General features: G+C 45.5%; 1 protein-coding gene across 1 annotated transcript in view; it reads left to right on the top strand.

The window, feature by feature from the left end:
* PSMB2 (proteasome 20S subunit beta 2) overlaps positions 1–12,723 on the top strand; it is a 45,102-nt gene extending 32,379 nt beyond the window's left edge. Inside the window, exons 4-6 of the mRNA XM_056846927.1 lie at positions 4,944–5,106; positions 8,858–8,907; positions 12,560–12,723. Coding sequence (XP_056702905.1) covers positions 4,944–5,106; positions 8,858–8,907; positions 12,560–12,667 — 321 coding nt within the window. The 3' untranslated portion in view covers positions 12,668–12,723. The remainder of the gene's footprint in view (positions 1–4,943; positions 5,107–8,857; positions 8,908–12,559) is intronic.
* The last annotated feature ends 6,304 nt before the right edge of the window (positions 12,724–19,027 follow it).

Genomic DNA, 19,027 nt, shown 5'->3' with positions numbered 1-19,027 from the left:
CTGGCAAACCACCTCTGTTGGTCTCTTGCCATGAAAACCCCGAAAAGGGGTCTCCATAAGTCGGCTGCGACTTGACGGCACTTTACACACACACACACACACACAAAGATGAGGGGAGGTTAACCCTATCCTTGCCACTGGTTTCCCTGCTCAAAATTGCCCTGCCAGTTGCTTCTTTCCCTAAGGGATAAAGAGGCATATAATTCTGAGAATTCTGAAGGCTCTCCTGGTAGCTGGAAGGAACCGAAGAACCCCTTGAAGCCTTTCTCTGTCCCTCTTCCATCTCTGCTTATTTTATTTTTAAACCCCCACCCCCTCTCAACCATGAGAGACAATTAGCTGTTAAAGAAGGATTAAGCGAGGAAGAGAAGCAGGCAGGCAGCTCTGACGGTGTCTCCGTGTCTTAACATTTGGTTCCCTTCATGCTTTCTCTAACTATCTCTTTCTGGGGGGGGTTTCAAAATCCTCATGTCAGCTTATGCAAGGCTGTTTCTCACTTGAGGGATACAGCATGCCCCCCCCCCCAAATCTAAGACATTTCATGAAATAAAAATCCAAATCCCTGCATGCATGGGGGGAAGGGAGGGTGATCTCTTTTATGCACATTCAGCAGTCTACCTGCCAGCATGGTGTACTGGTTAAAGTGTTGGACTAGGATCTGGGAAACCCAGGTTCGAATCCCCACTCTGCCATGGAAGCTGGCCGGGTGACCTTGGGCCAGGCACACACACTCTCAGCCTAACCTACCCTCACAAGGTTGTTGTCAGGATAAAATGGAGGAGGGGAGAGTGATGACTGCTTTGAGTCCCGATTGTGGAGAAAGGCAGGGTATAAGTAAATAAACAAATACTTGCTCAGAACCACTTGGTTGCCACACATGCATACGAACACCTGCACTTCAAAGTTAGATTAGAGCCCAGTAGCACTTGAGAGACCAATAGGATTTTCATGATATAAGCTTTCAAGAGCCAAAGCTCTCTTCATCAGTCACCCCAAAAACCTTGTTGGCCTCTAAGGTGCTGCTGGACTCAAATCTAATCATTCTACTGCTGGCCAACACGGCTGTCCTCTGAAAATGCACTTCAGAATAAGTTTGTGGACACAGTAGGGATTCAGAACCACTTCTGCAGTCTGGCTGTACAGAAAGACCCAGACAGTCATTCTAAGTACCAAAAGGCTGGTCTGTAGGGCGGGAGCCTTATAGCATCCCTGAGCAGAAGGGGTTGGCAGAGCCATAGAACTGGGCCTGCATGTCCAGCAGTGTAGGGGTTAAGAGCGGTGGTGTAGTGGTTAAGATCGGTGGTTTGAAGCGGTGGACTGAAGAACCAGGTTTGATTCCCCACTCCTCCACATGAGCGGCGGAGGCTAATCTGGTGAACGAGGTTGGTTTCTCCACTCCTACACACGAAGCCAGCTTGGTGACCTTGGGCAAGTTACAGCTCTATTAAGAGCTCTCTCAGCCCCACCTACCTCACAGGGTGTCTGTGGTGGGGAGGGGAAGGGAAGGTGATTGTAAGCCAGTTTGATTCTTCCTTAAGTGGTAGAGAAAGTCAGCATATAAAAACCAACTCTTCTTCTTTTCCTAATGCTAACCAAGAGTAATCTATACATAATAGGTGTTTCTAACATACTTTTTTGGGTGAACTGTTTTGCAAGTTTTAAGATGAAGAGCAACTTATAAATGTAAAAACAAGTAAACATGTGCTGCAGTGTGCCCCTGGAGTATATTCAGACCAGTGGAATTGTGGTATCTTAGCTTGGGAGGGGGCAGTTTTGTTTTCGTTTTTGAAAAAGTTTTTTGTTTCATTATTCCATTTGTATTTCTTTGTTTTCATTTCGCTGGATGTTTACGCAGTGAATCTGTAACCTGTTCCCCTCCTCCCCCTCTCCGTTTGGCTGTCAATTTTCACGGGCACTATCCTTCACCCAAAGGATCTTTCCTGCCTGATTTCTGCTGGATAGGGTAACGGACAGCACTTTTATAGGCAGTTATACAATCTCTACGGAGCCTCGTGGCGCAGGGTGGTAAGCTGCAGTACTGCAGTCAAAAGCTTTGCTCACGACCTGAGTTCGATCCCGACGGAAGTCGGTTTCAGGTAGCCGGCTCAAGGTTGACTCAGCCTCCCATCCTTCCGAGGTCGGTAAAACGAGTATCCAGCTTGCTTGGGGGTAAAGGGAAGATGACTGGGGAAGGCACTGGCAAACCACCCCATAAACAAAGTCTGCCTAGTGAACGTCAGGATGTGACGTCACTCCGTGGGTCAGGAATGACTCGGCGCTTGCACAGGGGACCTTTACCTTTACCTTTTATACCATCTCTCACAAAGAAGTAACGAGATGTTTGGCACCCTAAGAAAGGCTGGCAGAGTTGCAAAGGGGCACAGCTGCAATCCCAAGAAAGACAGACCTGGTAACTCTGCCGCAATCCCTGCTCTGGTCTTAGGCAAACTCCCCATTTCTTGCTCACTGTACTGACAGTGAGCGCATGTGCTTAGCGGAAACCTCTGTAACTGTGTGCTCGCAGTAGCATTCTCACACGCAGCTTGTCAGTGTGAGTGCACATAATTGCTGCAGTGCCCAAGGTAGTGATACCAACTAACTTACAGTTAGAGTACAGAATTGACAGTCGCGCTTGCACGAAAACTTAAGGAAATAAGGGGGAAACGTCACTCTCATTAAGCAGCAACACTCTGTTGCTGGCAAAAAAAATTAGCAAATCAGTCGTTCTCTCTCACACGCAGGTCAGTCACACTATGCAACGTGCAAAGTTCCAGAACTCACAAGCGCCCCGTCTCAATGACAGGAGTGAAGGAGGTGCTGGTTATATAGAATCAAGAAAACCCTACCCAAGGAAAAAATCTCTTCTGTTGCAAGATCAGTTTCACTCTGATGGCGGGAAGGGTTCCTGTCAGTCTAATTATCACCTGCCTTGCCTCCCTTTCCCTCTGAATCTGGTCAGGCATTGAAGAAACTACTATTAATGAGTGTTGTTTTCATTATCACAACAGCACAACAAAAAGGACTGCAGTTTCTTTTTATTAACAAATAAACGAATGTGGATACCAACTATGAGCAGTTTTATGAAAAATGGAAATTATTTTATCAATATATTGAGGTTTAATTATAGTTAACAAAAATAAGAGTCATTGCTAATTATTTGTAGTGAAACCCCATTTAATTTCATATTTGGATAATTATCCTGACTCTATACAGTGTCTATACCCTAAATATGCTCGATATGTTTGATAAGGTGATTAGTTTTCGGTCGTATGATTAGTAATGTTAAAATAATTTCTGGCAAGTTGGGTAGCTATTTCGATTGCACAACTGCGCTGAACAGCATGGCAATGTAATCTGTTTGATTTACCTTTTTTACTTTCTGTCTTTAATTGTATTGCTGATATCCCTATTTCCCCCTTTTTCCTTTTGTATCCCCCCTATGTAGAAAAATAAAGGGGGGGGATAAGTGAATAAATGTGCACCTTCTTGGCTGCCAGTATTCTAATTTGATTAATTCCATATAGAAGTCGTGAGCTTGAGCGTGGAACATCATTTAGGTTACAAAATGGGCAAAAGAACTTAGAGTTGCTACTATTTGCGTTTAGAAGCTTTTACTGGTGGATTGTAGTACATCTATGAATTTTAGGCATATGGGTCACTTAAAGAATAATGGATTTTAGGCATATGGGTCACTTAAAAAATAATGGTCACTTAAAGAATAATGGTTGCTTACAAAAGCAACCGTCATGTAATTCCTTTTTATTAGGATCAACCAAAATATCACCAAACAGCTTCAGACTTGAATTTAAGGTTCTTCTAGATGTGCATTTGTTTTCTGAGCCGGATGGGCGAAATGTTCATGTGCACAAACTTAACATCTGAGCTGTGCATAACGGCGCTGAAAATACAAGTTCAGGCAGCTGAATCTGATTTGCATGCTGTTCTGCAGCTCTTAATATTTTGAAGGGTTTACTCAGCATATTAAGTCTTGAGAGCGGTGAGGTCATAGTGGGGGGCGGGATCGAAGGGCTTCTCTTTGGCCACTGGTAATATTAATTCAGATACCCCGTTCCCCTTGCTTCTAGGATTGCCAATCTCTTGGTGGGGCCTGGAGTTCTCCCAGGAACCACAACTGTGCTCCAGACTACAGAGATCTGTTCTCCTGAAGGAAACAGCAGTGTTGGATCACACCCCTGGCTGAGCTTCCACCTCCCCCAGGCCCGGTCACCAAATCTCCAGGAATTTCCCAAGCTGGAATTGGCAACCTTACTTGCTTCTGCATCTTTACCAGACATTACCCACATATTTTTTCTCAGTGTAAATTCATGACTCGTAAGGACTAGGAACTTGATTTAAAGAAAGAGCTGAAATTCTCTATGGATGGAATTCTGCCCTCTGTATTCTAATGGGCTTTCCCCACTACACACTCACACCAGCATATTGATTTATTGTACTTCTCTTTGGCGAAAATTGTATTCCAAACAGTTTAAGATCCATCACAAAGATGATGCTAGGGGTGTACTGGACTTGATTTGGGGGTTATGGTGAAGATGGTTGCTTTGAGTTTTCTTTCTTTTTTTGGCATGTATTTTTGCATGTTGATGCTCTTACCATAGCCTGCTTGGCTAATTTATTCCTCCTTGTGCATTTTTTAAATTAAAGGCAGGTGCTGAGCCTTCATAAACCCGCAATTAGCATTCTGTTGACTGCAGAGAGATGAGTAACAGCAGATACACAGCCTTGGTTTAAATGTCTTTAAAGAGTGTGTGTATGTGTGTGTGTGCAATGTAATGTATAAGCTAGGTACTGAGTGGCTACAGTTTGTGTCTAACTTTGGCTAAGTGCCCCAGGTGGGCACTATAAGATAGTGCAGTGAGCTTCCGACCTGCTGGCGTGTCCATTTTGGTGCTCTGATTTGGGCTCCTCTCCTTTCTTTTTTGCAGACCCCTTATCACGTCAACCTCCTCCTGGCGGGCTACGACGAGCAGGATGGGCCTGCCCTTTACTACATGGATTACCTCGCCTCTTTGGCCAAAGCTCCCTTCGCAGCCCACGGCTACGGGGCCTTCCTAACTCTCAGCATCCTCGACCGCTACTACAAACCAAGTAAGCACCAAGCTGGTGGCGGCAGCGGCACACAAGCTTCCCTCAAGCTGGTGGCACCAGCACGACCCACTTACATTTTCCAGGCAGAGGGAACTTGAGAGTCTGATGGATTGGTAGAAGTATAGAAATATTGATACAGAGAGCCAGTATTTGTGTAATGCAGAGGTTCCCAGACTGTGCTCCGTAGAGCACTTGGTGCTCTGCGGAACATCTCCCAGTGCTCCATGAAGAGTTTGGAAAGAAAAATACTACTGTCATTCAGTTTAGTACATAGGTGCTAGGTGAAAATTAGTGCTCTGTGACAAATTTCTCTCCTGAAAAGTGCTCCATGACTCAAAAGATTTGGGAAACTCTGGTGTAGTGATTAGAAAGTTAGACTATGATCTGGGAGTCTTGGGTTTGAGTCCCTGCTCTGTCATCAAAGCTTGCTGGGTGACCTTGGGCCTGTTGCACACTCTCAGCCTAACCTACCTCAAAGGGTTATTGTGAGGATAACATGGATGAAAGAATGATGTAAGTTGCTTTGGGTCCCCGTTGGGGAGAAAGATGGGGTATAAATGAAGTAAAAAGTAAACTGGAATCCTACCTGATAGGGTTACTACCAAAAGTTATGGTGAAATCAGATAAGACGATCTGTCATTATAGCTTTGCAGCTGCAAGAATAATAATAGCTAGAACCTGGAAGGGAGACACTAGGCTCCTCTTAAAAGATTGGAGAGATAAAATGTTATATTTTGTACAAATGGCCAAATTAACTTGTAGCCTACATAAACATGATGTAGAAGACTTTAAAACAGATTGGCATAAGGCCTTTGTACACTGGGCTGACACGGCAAAGATTGACTTCATGAAGATTGTGGAAGAGCTGTAAATATTGTATTAAAGAGAAATTAAATATATAGCAGTTGATATAAAGTTAAGAGGTACTTCTACGGAAGTCACAATGGGGGGTGGGCACAGATCACGGGGGTGGGGGGTATGGGACTTTTTATTTTTTCTACTTGTGATTGTATAATGTCCTTCTGTAACTTTTTTGTTATTGTTTAAAATGTTTTCTTTCTGTTTAATAAAAATTTTAAAAAAGTATAATCTGAATTAGAGGAGCAAGCAAGCTTTTGGCAGACAGGAGGAGAGAGTTGTCCGTGGAGCTGACTTTCCTGGCCACATCTAGTGCTCTGTGAAGAGATTGGAAAGAAAAATACTACTGTCATTTGGTTTAGTACATAAATGCTAGGTGAAAATTAGTGCTCCATGATGGATTTCTCTCCTGAAAAGTGCTCCATTACTCAAAATGTTTGGGAACTGCTGCTCTAGGCTGATCCTGCATTAAGCAGGGGGTTGGACTAGATGGCCTGTATGGTCCCTTCCAACTCTATACCTCTGTGGCCCTTGGAACTAAAAGAAGCACACTGCAGTACAAGAGTCAGATGTTCTCAATGCAGAATTTTTAAAATTATTATTTCATAATAGAAACAGCACCAAAAAATGGAAAGTACAGAATAGAAAACAGTACAGATTAATAACATACAAGTATCAAATATTCATAACCTAACTGAGTGTGCTTCAAAATGTACGTTTAACCTAAAATATAACAGCTACTTTCATACATTCATTTACTCTGAACTACCTTTGCATAACTTAACATCGCTCCTGGTATGTCAATGCTGGTCTTTGTTGGCCCTTGGAACTAAAGGAAGCAAACTGCAGTACAAGAGTGAGGTGTTCTCAATGCAGAATTTTTTGTTACAGACAGTGTGTGCCTGCCGTCAATATTTATTTGTTTGTTTGTTTGTTGCCCAAATTTGTGGCCTGCCCTTCTCAACAAGCTGGCTCAGGGCAGGTAACACCAGTTTAAAACCAACAATCAAACAACACATAATACTAATAATAATCATAAAACCAGCACTGGAATTTTAACTTAAAAGCCCCTAATCGAAGATGGCGCCTAAAACCCCTTTTGCTGTAAGAGCCCCTGCAGGCGGCTGCCCCTCCACTATACCATTTTATACATATGAAGGAAATAGGGAATACTGGGAAAGTATTCCAATGCTGGACAAGGCAGCCATTACAAGCGATCGGGCAGGTCCCAGCCATTGAGACAAGCATGGCAGCCACAAGGAGGTGCTAGAGGGCCTTGGGGGACTGCTGCTACCTGCACTTCAGTGCATGTGCGTCAGCCAAATGGGGGTGTTCGTGATGGTGCCCAGGAGTCAGGATACCGTTCAGTTGACACTCCTGCAGAGCTCTGTAGTATAAGGTACGGAAACTAAAATGGTTGGCTTTTGAGCATTTATTCTGTAACTATCATACTAATCCACATATCGTTAGATGTTGCTAAGCAAGTCTTTTAAAAATATTTTTCTTAAGATAGCAAGAACTTTTAGACCAACTTGGTAAGGAGGATGTGCTTAGCCCAAGGTTCTCCCGGCCTGTTGAGTTTGTGGGGCGCGCTCAGGATTTTGAGAACAGGGAAACGGGTGCCACCACCGAATGGCTGCCATGGAGGGCTGGGGTCCGTCACAAAACATTGGGAAGCTGCAGGGCAAAACCTCCTCCTGCTGCGAAGCCTGTTTCTGAGTTCTGCACTCCAGTAAGTTGGAGGAAAACCAGGATTGGTGTGCAACAAAACACATGTGAGTCTCATTGTAATTTGTGTGGTTTCACTGGCAGTTTTTGCTCAGTTGATAAAATTTGTTCCCCGAAATAATGGTGAATGTTCTCCAGATATTCGCTGAGCATTTTGATAGCAATATTTAGCACACTGTGATGTCTGTATTGGAAATTGGTTGATGGCTAACATGTTACGGTATTAAGTAACTATCAGTGTTTGGTTGGCCTGTAGAGTAATACTTGCCATTTGACTTATTTAAAATTACTTTTGGTTATTTAAACCTTTTGTATGCCGCCTTTCCACCCAACTTAGGGTTCTCCAAGGCAGCTTGGGGAGTTTGCAGCTTTTGGCTGTGAACTCTCACGACAAAATTGTACATCCGGAATTTGAGCTGGCAAAATTGGCCCTTCTGGCAAGTAGTAAACTGTCTTCAAATATTTGTCTCAGGAATTGGTTGAAGCAACAGCTCCCCAGAGAAGCAGGCTATGTGTTAGTTCTGCCCTACTTAGACGTCTCTTCGCTGCTGCAACACATTCCCCCCCCTGATCTGAGAAAGCAAAATTAAGCCCCCCCCCCAACTACCCTTTCAGTGTGTTGTCACAGTTTGCTGTCCCCAGCATGGTTAGGCCTTGCTTCTAATGTGAGAATGGCTGAAGCACTTCTCACATGAGCCATTTCCATTGTTAAAAGCCAACCCCCCAGTGGGGAATGCAGCACTGTATACCCAGCCCTCTTGAGCAATATGTAGCCAGCTGGGGACAGATGGAGCTGATTTAAAGCTGTAATAAGCTCGAGGAGGCTGAGGTGGCCGGGCTCTTCCAAAGCCCCGGCCCCTGGCTGTGGGAGGCAGGATTCCGTCGGGCTTCCTGTTACGGTGGAACAAATTGATTTTTCTCCAGTGCCTCAATTGGCAAGAGAGCTGGGGCACAGGTGATCCTTCAGACATGTGGAATGAGTTTTCTCTGAGCTGGGAAGGGATCCTGGTTTCCTTTCTTTTTTCTTTTTTTTTTCTTTTTTGCACAACTAAAAAGCTGTTCAAACTTCATAAAGAGTTGGGGGGAGTAGGGAGTGTCTTCACTGCTAATTAAAGCGGTCTGTGAATGTCTGTCTGTCTTTTTCTCCCCCCCCCCCCCCCGCCAGGTGTCACCCGTGCAGAGGCAATAGAGATTCTCAAGAAATGTCTCGAGGAGGTGAGTGACCTTCCAGGGCTGGAAAGACTGATGTTTGGTTGCCTTTGTTAGGTTAGTTTCCCCTTCCACCTCTGCGGCTCCCTCTTCCTCCCACCCTACCCCTCCAAAAGATTCTTGCCAGAAGGAGAAATAAATACAAAGCAGCCACATGTAAAATTGGCTACTGGAGCATCCCCCCTCTATTTTTTTTTCCTTCTCTGGATTGTGATGCTTAAATTTGCTTTCATCTCCTTTGGTCTTCCCTCACATAATGTTTGTAACTTCTCTCCTTCTTCTCTTCCTGGCCAGTGGCATAGCCCTTGACCATATGTAAGATAATTACATATGAAGAGACAGTCACTAAAAAAGACAGCCATACTAAGAAAAGTTGAGGGCAGCAGGAAAAAAGGAAGACCCAACAAGAGATGGATTGCCTCAATAACTGAAGCCACCACCCTCAATTTGCAAGACCTGAGCAAGGCTGTCAAAGATAGGACATTTTGGAGGGCATTGATTCATAGGGTCGCCATGAGTCGGAGGCGACTTGACGGCACTTAACCCACACACACAAGATAATTAAGGCAGATGCTGAAATCTGTACGTAAACCTGCGTCACATCAATTTGCAGCTAATGGCAGATGCTCATAAGGACAGGTGTTGTTGGCTCACAGCCTGGCGTGTGCCTGTGGAGCTTCTGTTTGCCCAAACTGGCACCTTTATGGGCATGGGGGGGTGTCCATGCAGCCACAGCGATTGATCCAGTTGCAAAAGGGTCCACTGTGGTTTCATGTGCCCTGCTTGCCTTAGTACTGCCAGACCACCGTTCAAACAGCGCCCTTTGCTTTTTCCTGAGGCACCTGAGAAGAAGCCACTCTCAGGTCTGAACTGTGCCCTTGTCATGACCATAACCTGGCTCCTACTTAAACTTCATAAATCTCTAAGCCAAAGTAGGACAGCCACCAAACAGATGATAAATGGGGCCCTGAATCTTTCAGAACATGCATGCAAAACTTCACCATGTCAGAAGGTGGAAGTGGTAAATGGGAAAACTCGCCTACCATTGGATAATGATGTGTTGTGTTCCTTTGTGCCTTTGATAGTGGCCGCTTCTTGAGACCATCATAGGTTGAACTAATCACAAGGGTTGGATCCTGACGATTTCTGCTAACAGACGGTTCCTTCTGCAGCCCACTAATATCCCTGAAATCCACAGAGTGAATGTTAACGGCAATGATCATTAGGAACCAGCCATTAGACCAGTGGCAGAGGTTGAGCTGGGATCTAGGATTTCCTGGTACAAAATCACCTCTGCCACAAACTCAAAAATACATATGAAGCTGCTTTATACTGAATCAGACCATTGGCCCATTAAGGTCAGTACTGTCTACTCAGACTGGCAGCAGCTTGTCTGAGGCACAGATCTTTCACACAACCTCCTACCTGATGCTTTTTACCTGGAGAGGCCAGGGATTGAACCCGGAACCTTCTGCATGCCAAGCAGATTCTCTGCCCATGAGCAGCAGCCCCTCCCTAGGCAAGTGGCTCTTTTAACACCCCTTCCCACCCAAATCTGCACTACGAAGGAGAGAATGCTGGTTTTCCTTACAAGGTGGCCGTAAGAGTTACAAAAAGAACAAAAAAAGGGATGCTGTTAACTCTGAAACCTCTATAAAGATTCTAAGCATTAGTCAATCTGAGCCAAAAGGCGTGTACGAAACTGGTCCCCACTCCAACAGTTTAATGTTCTTTACCCCAGTGGAAAGATTTTTTTTTTCCCGTCCTGAGATTTAAGTTTGGGTCAGCATCCTGAATCAATAGTTCCAACTAACATGGAAGCGAATCTGCCCTTCTCTCTCAATCCTTGAGGCATCACCACACGGATGCGTTCATTGTGAAAGCCATTTGCCAGCATGGCACAGTGGTTAAGAGCGGTGGTTTGGAGCAGTGGACTCTGATCTGGAGAACCGGGTTTGATTCCCCACTCCTCCACATGAGCAGGGGAGGCTAATCTGGTGAACTGGGTTGGTTTCCCCACTCCTACACATGAAGCCAGCTGGGTGACCTTGGGCAAGTTACAGCTCTGTTCGAGCTCTCTCATCCCCACCTACCCCACAGGGTGTCTGTTGTGGGGAGGCGAAGGGAAGGTGATTGTAAGCCGGTTTGATTCTTCCTTAAGTGGCAGAGAAAGTCGGCATAAAAAACCAACTCTTCTTCATCTGCTGGCCTAAATTAATGATGAATACCTGAAGCTGCCTTATACTGAGTCAGGCCACTGGTCTCTCGAGGTTGCTATTGTCTGCTCGGATCAACAGCAGCAGCTCTCCAGGGTCTCTGGCAGAAGTCTTTCGCATCACCTGTTGCCTGATCCTAGTCACCAGAAACACCAGCCATTGAACTTGGGAATTTCTAATGAACCACAGTACCTCCCCCTGTGATGGAACCCTTGCTTCTTTTAAACGCTTTGGCTTACCCCAAAATGCAATGGGGGTAAACCAAAGAGCTTCTTAATTTATATATTTGTTTATCCCTTGTTAGATTTTTTTATCCCGTTCCTCCCCTGGCCCAAGCCGGGCTTGGAGTGGATCGCAGCCATCATAATACAGGCAAAATTCATTCAGTTTTTCAAAAATCAAAATTGTAAGGAAAAAATATATAAAGCATCCAAATTACTTTTGAGCCCGGTAATGTTTTAAACAGAAAACAAACAGACGGAAACTTGTCTACCAATCAGGCATCCTTCTATGGAGAAATTCCTGTTAAAATGTGATCCAAGGACAAAGATCTCTAGATTTTCCCATTCTGTGATATCATGACTGCATCCCCCATATAGGAATGAAGGCAACTCCCTGGTTTTCTGTGGCAAACGGATTTTCTCACTCTGAGGAGGAGGGCATCTGGAGAAACGGGTGATTCCGTCTAGGCATTAGGAAGAATTTTCGAACAGTTAGAGTGGTTCCTCAGTGGAACGGGCTTCCTCGGGAGGTGATGAGCTCTCCTTTCCTGGAGGTTTTTAAGCAAAGGCTAGATGGCCATCTGTCAGCAATGCTGATTCTAATACCTTAGGCAGATCATGAGAGGGAGGGCTTCTTGGCCATCTTCTGGGCATGGAGTAGAGGTCACTGGGTGTGTGTGTGTGTGGGGGAGGTAGTTGTGAATTTCCTGCATTGTATAGGGGGTTGGACTAGATGACCATGGTGGTACCTTCCAACTCTATGATTCTATTATTCCCTTCCTGTGGTCAGGGTAAGCAGGATCAATTTCACTTCCTGTTCCTGGCCTGAATCGCACGCCGTCTCCCCAGTTTCCTTCCTGCCTTGCACAGGGAAGGCAGCCACTATGATTGCGCCAGAGAAACAACCCATAGTTGAGTTGCCAGGAATGCCTAGTGGTGGAAGAAAGTCTCTCAGCCCTTGTCCTGGGAAACAAATGCTGGAGGCAACAGGCTCAGATTCTGTTTCCTTCAAACCCAGTTCTTTATGACCATAAGAGAGCCCGGTAAAGCTTATATAATAGTTCTCTGGAAGCGGAAATCAGGGCAAGGGAGGATTACCTGTATATCCGGCAGCATACAGAAATGATGCTGAGAAGGACCGGGCGATTAGAGAAGCGAAACAAACCTCCTTGGACATCTTTCCGAAAGCGCTGACCTCATCTCCCCTCTTTTGTGCTGCAGCTCCAGAAACGCTTCATTCTGAACCTGCCTTCTTTCAATGCCCGTTTTATCGATAAAGATGGCATCCATGAAGTGGACAACATACCGCTCCTGAAAGCAGTAGCCTGAACGTCCCGACTGATTGCCCTCTTTCTGCCTCAGTTTGGCTTTTTTGTACTCTGTTCGAAATCCACCCGTCTCCAACTGCACTTTGCAAATGCAAATAATAAAGGTTGACTCTTTTATTCTGTGCAAAAAAAAATTCTGATCCTACTATGAGACAGCTCTTTAAGGGATGGCCAGGTCTCCTTTCTTTTAAAACTCCTCCTCCTCCTCCTCCTCCCTGAACTTGTGGAATTCACTATGACATGATGCAGTGATGGATGCCAGCTCGAGCAGATTTTAAAAGGGATTAGACAAATTGAGGGGGCGATGGGCCTTATACACTGGCAGTACACCTCTGCACACAAATGGGGGAAGCACGCACCTTTGGGCTGCACTTAACGGCTTTTGAGGACAGCTGCCAGCCAGAGATTGAACTCAGATGGACTTGGATGTGGTCCACCAAACACGGCATCCTTAACAGCACAATGCAGTCGCACGTAATTAGAGCAAACTCCGCAGCCTGTTTCATAAACTACCGGCTGTTTGTTTATTTTATTTAAAACATTATTATGGTGCCTTTCCACCCAATGCAGGGTCCACAATGCGGCAAACATTTTTAAAAAATAAAACAATTAAAAATACAGTTAAAATTTTAGAAAGGATTCAATTAAAAACGGGGGAAAAACAAGCACCACTAGAAGGAGGGCCAATAACTGCTATTCGGGGGTATGCTAGATGAAACACAGTCTTCACCCGCTGGCGAAAGAGGGAGATGGACGAACCTCCCTGGGGAGCAACTCCCCGAGTTTTGGTGCCACAACAGAGAATGCCCTTTCTCGGGTCACTGCCCATCTAGCTTCAAACTGCAGGGGGCAATCGAAGCAAGGCCTCTGGGAATAACCAGAGAGAGCAGGTAGGTTTGTATGGGAGAAGGTGGTCCAGACATTCCCCAGTGAGATGTACGTAATGCTGGAGCACTAGCATATCTTCCCAGTTCCCAACCGTGCGCAGCCAGTGACCTTCTCTTTTTTCCACGGTGGAGCTGGTGCCTTTGCAGTTGTATGGAGTGGTGCCTCCTGCCAGGGAATGAGCTGTCGGAAGAGGCTTGGATAACTTTGTAGCCTGTCTCGGGACCCAGTACAGGGATGCTTTCAGCTCTGTAGGGATGTGGGCCCGCTACAGTCATTGAAGAAGAAGAAGAGTTAGTTTTTATATGCCGACTTTCTTTACCACTAAAGGACCAGGCTTACAATCACCTTCCCCACCCCTCAACAGACACCCTGTGAGGTAAGTGAGAGGTAGGTGGGGCTGAGAGAACTGTGACTGGCCCAAGGTCACCCAGCTGGCTTCATGTGTAGGAGTGGGGAAACAAATCCAGTTCACCAGATTAGCCTCCGCCGCTCATGTGGAGGAGTGGGGAATCAAACCCGGTTCTCCAGATCAGAGTCCACTGCTTCCTTAAGTGGGAGAGAAAGTCGGCATATAAAAACCAACTCTTCTGCTGCTGCTGCTGCTGTAGGAGCTAGCTCAGGAATTTGGGAGCTGGACTTACATTTCAGCCTTCAGGGTTATGAATGACCATACTTCCTCATTATTGCTACCGCAAAAAAATTCTAGTCACCTTAATGAAATTTCTACATGCCATGGCAACCTGGCGCCTGGGATTTTTCAAGCCCTGCTATAACGTATCCTGATAGCAGCCCGAGAAGGCAGGCCAGCGAGTGATTTTGATGGGGAGGGGGGCACAGGAGGGTTATAGGCTTATACTTACATTGTATGCTTATATTGCACAGGGCGTGAGTGCATCTGATCCTCCATGTGTGTATGTATCTGTGTCCTAAGGAGCAAGTCTGGTTTGCCTAAGGTCACACAAGTTGTGGGGTCTATTTCTGGTTGAGTCCATGCTGCAGAGGAAAAAGCTCACCCCTTGCTCTAGTGATGGAGCATGTGCTTTGGGTCTGGAGTGACAGAATCTTTGGGGGGGGGGAGAGTAGAGAAGCCCGTTCTGCCTGAGCTCTTAAAGCTGCTCCCACTTAGTCAGATTAGACCCCCATTTTTAGTGTGCTGCGGCAAATTAAATTGAGCTTTCAAAAGCTCAGAATTCCCACTTGCAGAGGTTGCTGCCTTCTATGTCTCTGCAGGTTTCTTTGCTCTGGCAGCCTTCTGTTGTGTGGGTAATCTGTTGCATCTCTGCATCAGAAGTGAAGGAATGCTCCCATGCAGGCACACAGCAGAAATGCCTGTCCTGAAGGGGGTGCTGCCTGCTGTGTCTCTGCATGAGTTCACTCATCTTCCTGGATTGGCATCTTCTAGGGCTGATTACTTCTGCCCTGTCTGCTTTGCTGGTGATTGGATCATTCTGTCCAATCCTGATGCAGCGAAACAAGACATCAAGTGCCCCCCTCCCACCCCGCTTTCCCGACGTTAATGGCTCTTTGGCCACTCCCTGTCTCTGAATGTGTCTCAGTCCCTGTCAGCTGGTCATGTAACCATTACATGAGAGTTGGCAACTCAGAAGGTTTCTTGCCTTCCAATCCCCTTTTTCCCCCTTTAGTAGGGGAGCGGTGCGTGCGTTGCATCATAGACTGTTATTTTGAATGATAAAGTGCCAGGAATGTAAAAGTAGAAAAACTATAAAATTTATAAAATAATTATATTTATAATAATTTGGAGGCAATGTAGGCTGTGATTGCCTCTTCTGACCTTTTCTCTTTCCACCCTGTCTCTGCATAGGGTATGATTGAATCATACCCAGATGAAACTGGACTGAATTACCCACATTCAGAGGAGGCTGCCTGTTGCAATTCTGCATGTATTCATCACTGCCAACAAGGAGGAGGAAAGTGAGGGCAGGCTTCACCTAATCATTTGTCTAATTTTGATTCAGAAAAATGATTCCGCTATCAGACATTTGTGAAACTCTGGCACATGAAACACTTGCCAAGTTAGACCAAGTGACTGAGTCGGTATCGTGGGGCTGCCCTCTGTTAAATCTGGAGAGTGCCTTTGTTAAATGCCCTGGCCGCATACAGCGTACGTGGGCATTCCTCTGATAATAGAGTCAGGCCAGCCCATTTCAAGTGTCTTTCCTTCTCCAGCTTGCATTAATGTCACTCCTTCAGTAGACTTCTAAACAATTTCCATGCTAGTTTTGACCACTTGATATGAAAAAAAAATAAAGCAATTCGGGCTCACTTATACATCAATATGAAGAATTCTATTCACATCAGAGAATCTGGCTATTCAACATATGTATCAATGCCAAAACCTATAATAGCATATGTAACAATGCCAAAACCTATAATCACATCAAAATTATATCAACCTAGTGTTCTATAACATAATAGTTGAAAATCCAATTGCAATGCAACTAAGTTCATAGAATAAACAGGATTTCTGTCCAGATGAACTGATAAGGACAGTTATACAAATCAATGGGTTATCAAATCAAGCCTGAACTGACCCTAGAAGCTAAAATGACTAAACTGAGGCTGTCGTGCTTTGGTCACATAATAAGGCAAGAGTCACTGGAAAAGACAATCATGCTAGGAAAAGTGGAGGCAGCAGGAAAAGAGGGAGACCCAACAAGAGATGGATGGACTCTATAAAGGAAGCCACGGCCCTCAATTTGCAAGATCTCAGCAAAGCTGTCAAAGATAGGACATTTTGGAGGACTTTAATTCATAGGGTCACCATGAGTCGGAAACAACTTGACGGCACTTAGTACACACATAAGGTCTATGATCTAGTATTCCATGTCAGTATGACTTGCCAAGTCATTCCTTCAGTAGAGTTCTAAATAATTTCCGAGTTGGTTTTGACCACTTTGGCATGTTGCAGAAGCCACAGCGATGACTCCGAGCCATAATAATGGCTCTTTCCCCCTCGGCTGGTGTGTGGCAAAAAGTGTATTTAATTAGACTCCTTTAAAAATTAGACTGCATAATTTATGCCTGGAATAATCACTGGAAAATGTTTTGGGGTCTCTCCCCCTTCCCCCCAGTTATCCCTTCTCTAGAGGCAGGTGATGGCTTTATGTCTGTTAACGATTCCACCCCAAACAGGCCAGTTGGCATTGGGTTAGAATTGAGCATATGTTCTGCCCGGAGGCAGGAGCCCGAGAGCTGGATCCCCCAATGACTGTGGCGATAGGAGAGGTTGCGCGAAGAACACGCAGAGCGGCAACCTCTTGGAATCAATGGATCAGCGGCCCAGCATTAATCCGCAGGACAAAAGAGTGAGCCGAGGCCTCCAAAGCACATCCATCAATAAGCATTTTGTTCTTCTCTGAGCATCCTTTTTATTTTTTTGCACAGGTTTTATTTTTTGCACAGGATTTCTTTATATAGTTTTTCTTTTTACTGTTAGCCTTTTTTAAAAAAACGTGGCTTTAGAAGTTTAAACCAATGGGTACCGGGGGGGGGGGACCCTTTAAGAAATAAGTGGTGGTAAACACTTCCCAGTGAGTAAGGCTCAACTGCCTGTCAAGAAATCTGATTAATCTCCACTATAAATTTGCCAAGTGGCTGAAAACAAGCCACTCCCTTTTGGCCTTCCCTCCCTACCCCAATCTGCAATATTGGGGTGGGGACGCCTCTTATCTACCTTATAAAACTGTCGTAGAGTTTATAGCAAGGTAAGCGTGTAAAGCTAATACAAATGACCACTGTATGGTTTTAGGTAGTCCCTCCATCTCACAACAGATGAAGAAGGCTGTGTGTCTCCAAGGGAAATGTGGGATTTATTTCTGGGCCACAGCATTCGGCTGGCTGAGAGGGTCCCCTTATTTCACAAGACAAGGGGCCAGTTCTTGCAGCTTCTGAGATCAGGCTCAAAAGTGTGTGACAAAATTCCAAGGGGCTTCTGCTCCGCCTCACTCTTCTGTTCCTGCCTCGAGGATAGTTAGAGCAGGATACATTGTGCCAAAGGAGGAAGTCTGTCATTTGTCTAATGTGCATGTAGAATTCAGCTTGATGCACTTGCTTAATTAGCTATGTGTGGTGTTCTAGTAGTGTCTGGAATAAATAGTATTGTCCACCTGGCAGAAGCGATGAAGAAGAAAAGTTGGTTTTTATATGCCGACTTTCTCTACCACTTAAGGGAGACTCAAACTGGCTTAAAATCACCTTCCCTTCCCCTCCTCACAACAGACACCCTGTGAGGTAAGTGGGGCTGAGAGAGCTGTGACTAGCCCAAGGTCACCCAGATGGCTTCGTGTGTGGGGAAACAAATCCAGTTCACCAGATTAGCCTCCACCACTCATGTGGAGGAGTGGGGAATCAAACCCGGTTCTCCAGATCAGAGTCCACAGATCAGTGGCCAGCTGTCCTGGGGTTTCAGACTGAGGGTCAAACCAGGTGTGGGTTGGACATTCCATCTTGGTGACCCCAGCAGTTTCTGAAAATTAATTCATAGGCTTGGGGAGTTGGGAACTGCAGAGGGGGGTTAAGCCGCACACACACCACACACACACACACAGCACACATGTTTCCCCAATGGGGGAAATACTGGCTCCCTGGAGCCCCTTTAAATTTGGGGAAATGGTGCAGGGGAAGGTATTTAGCCCCTTTTTCCTTCATGACACAGTCCTGAATGTAATGGGGGAGGTTGCATCCCTGAAAAATTTGTCCCTGGCAGCTCTAGCTGTGGAACTCCCAGCACACCTGGTTTAGCCTACAAGGGCCAGTGTTATGTGATTGCTTCTTTTTTTAAACCATGAAAACCTTTGCTAGTTTATAGAATCATAGAGTTGCAAGGAGCCATACAGGCCATCTAGTCCAACCCCATGCTCAATGCAGGATCAGCCTAGTGCTTCTCTGACAAGTATTTGCCCAGGATCTGCTTAAAGACTGCCAGTGAGGGAGAGCTCACCACCTCCCTAGGTAGCTGATTCCATTGCTGAACTTACTATATTCCCCCCCACCTAATTTCCAGCTGGTACCTTTTCACCTGCAATTTAAACCTATTATTGCAAGTCCTAACCTCTGCTGCCTACAGAACAGCTCCCTGCCCTCTAAATGACAGCCCTTCAAATACTTAAAGAGCGCAATCATGTCCCCCCTCAACCTTCTCTTCTCCAGACACAACTTTCCCAACTCCCTCCGCCTTTCCTCATAGGGCTTGGTCTCCAGGCCCCTGATCATCCTTGTCACTCTCCTCTGCACCCACTCCATTCTATCCACATCCTTTTTGAAGTGAGGCCTCCAGAACTGCATACACAGTACTCCAGATACAGCCTGGCCAATGCAGTGTTCAGCAGAACAATTACATTTTGCAGTTTGGCTGTTATGCCTCTGTTGATACACCTGAAGATCGCATTAGCCTTTTTTGTTGCTGCATCGCACCGGCTGCTCATATTTAACTTACGGTCCACTTGTACCCCAA

This window comes from Euleptes europaea, chromosome 3 (genome assembly GCF_029931775.1).
Source record: "Euleptes europaea isolate rEulEur1 chromosome 3, rEulEur1.hap1, whole genome shotgun sequence".
Lineage (NCBI taxonomy): Eukaryota > Metazoa > Chordata > Lepidosauria > Squamata > Sphaerodactylidae > Euleptes > Euleptes europaea.
The sequence above is the reverse complement of the archived record's forward strand: the minus strand, read 5'-3'. Positions and strand labels throughout refer to the sequence as shown.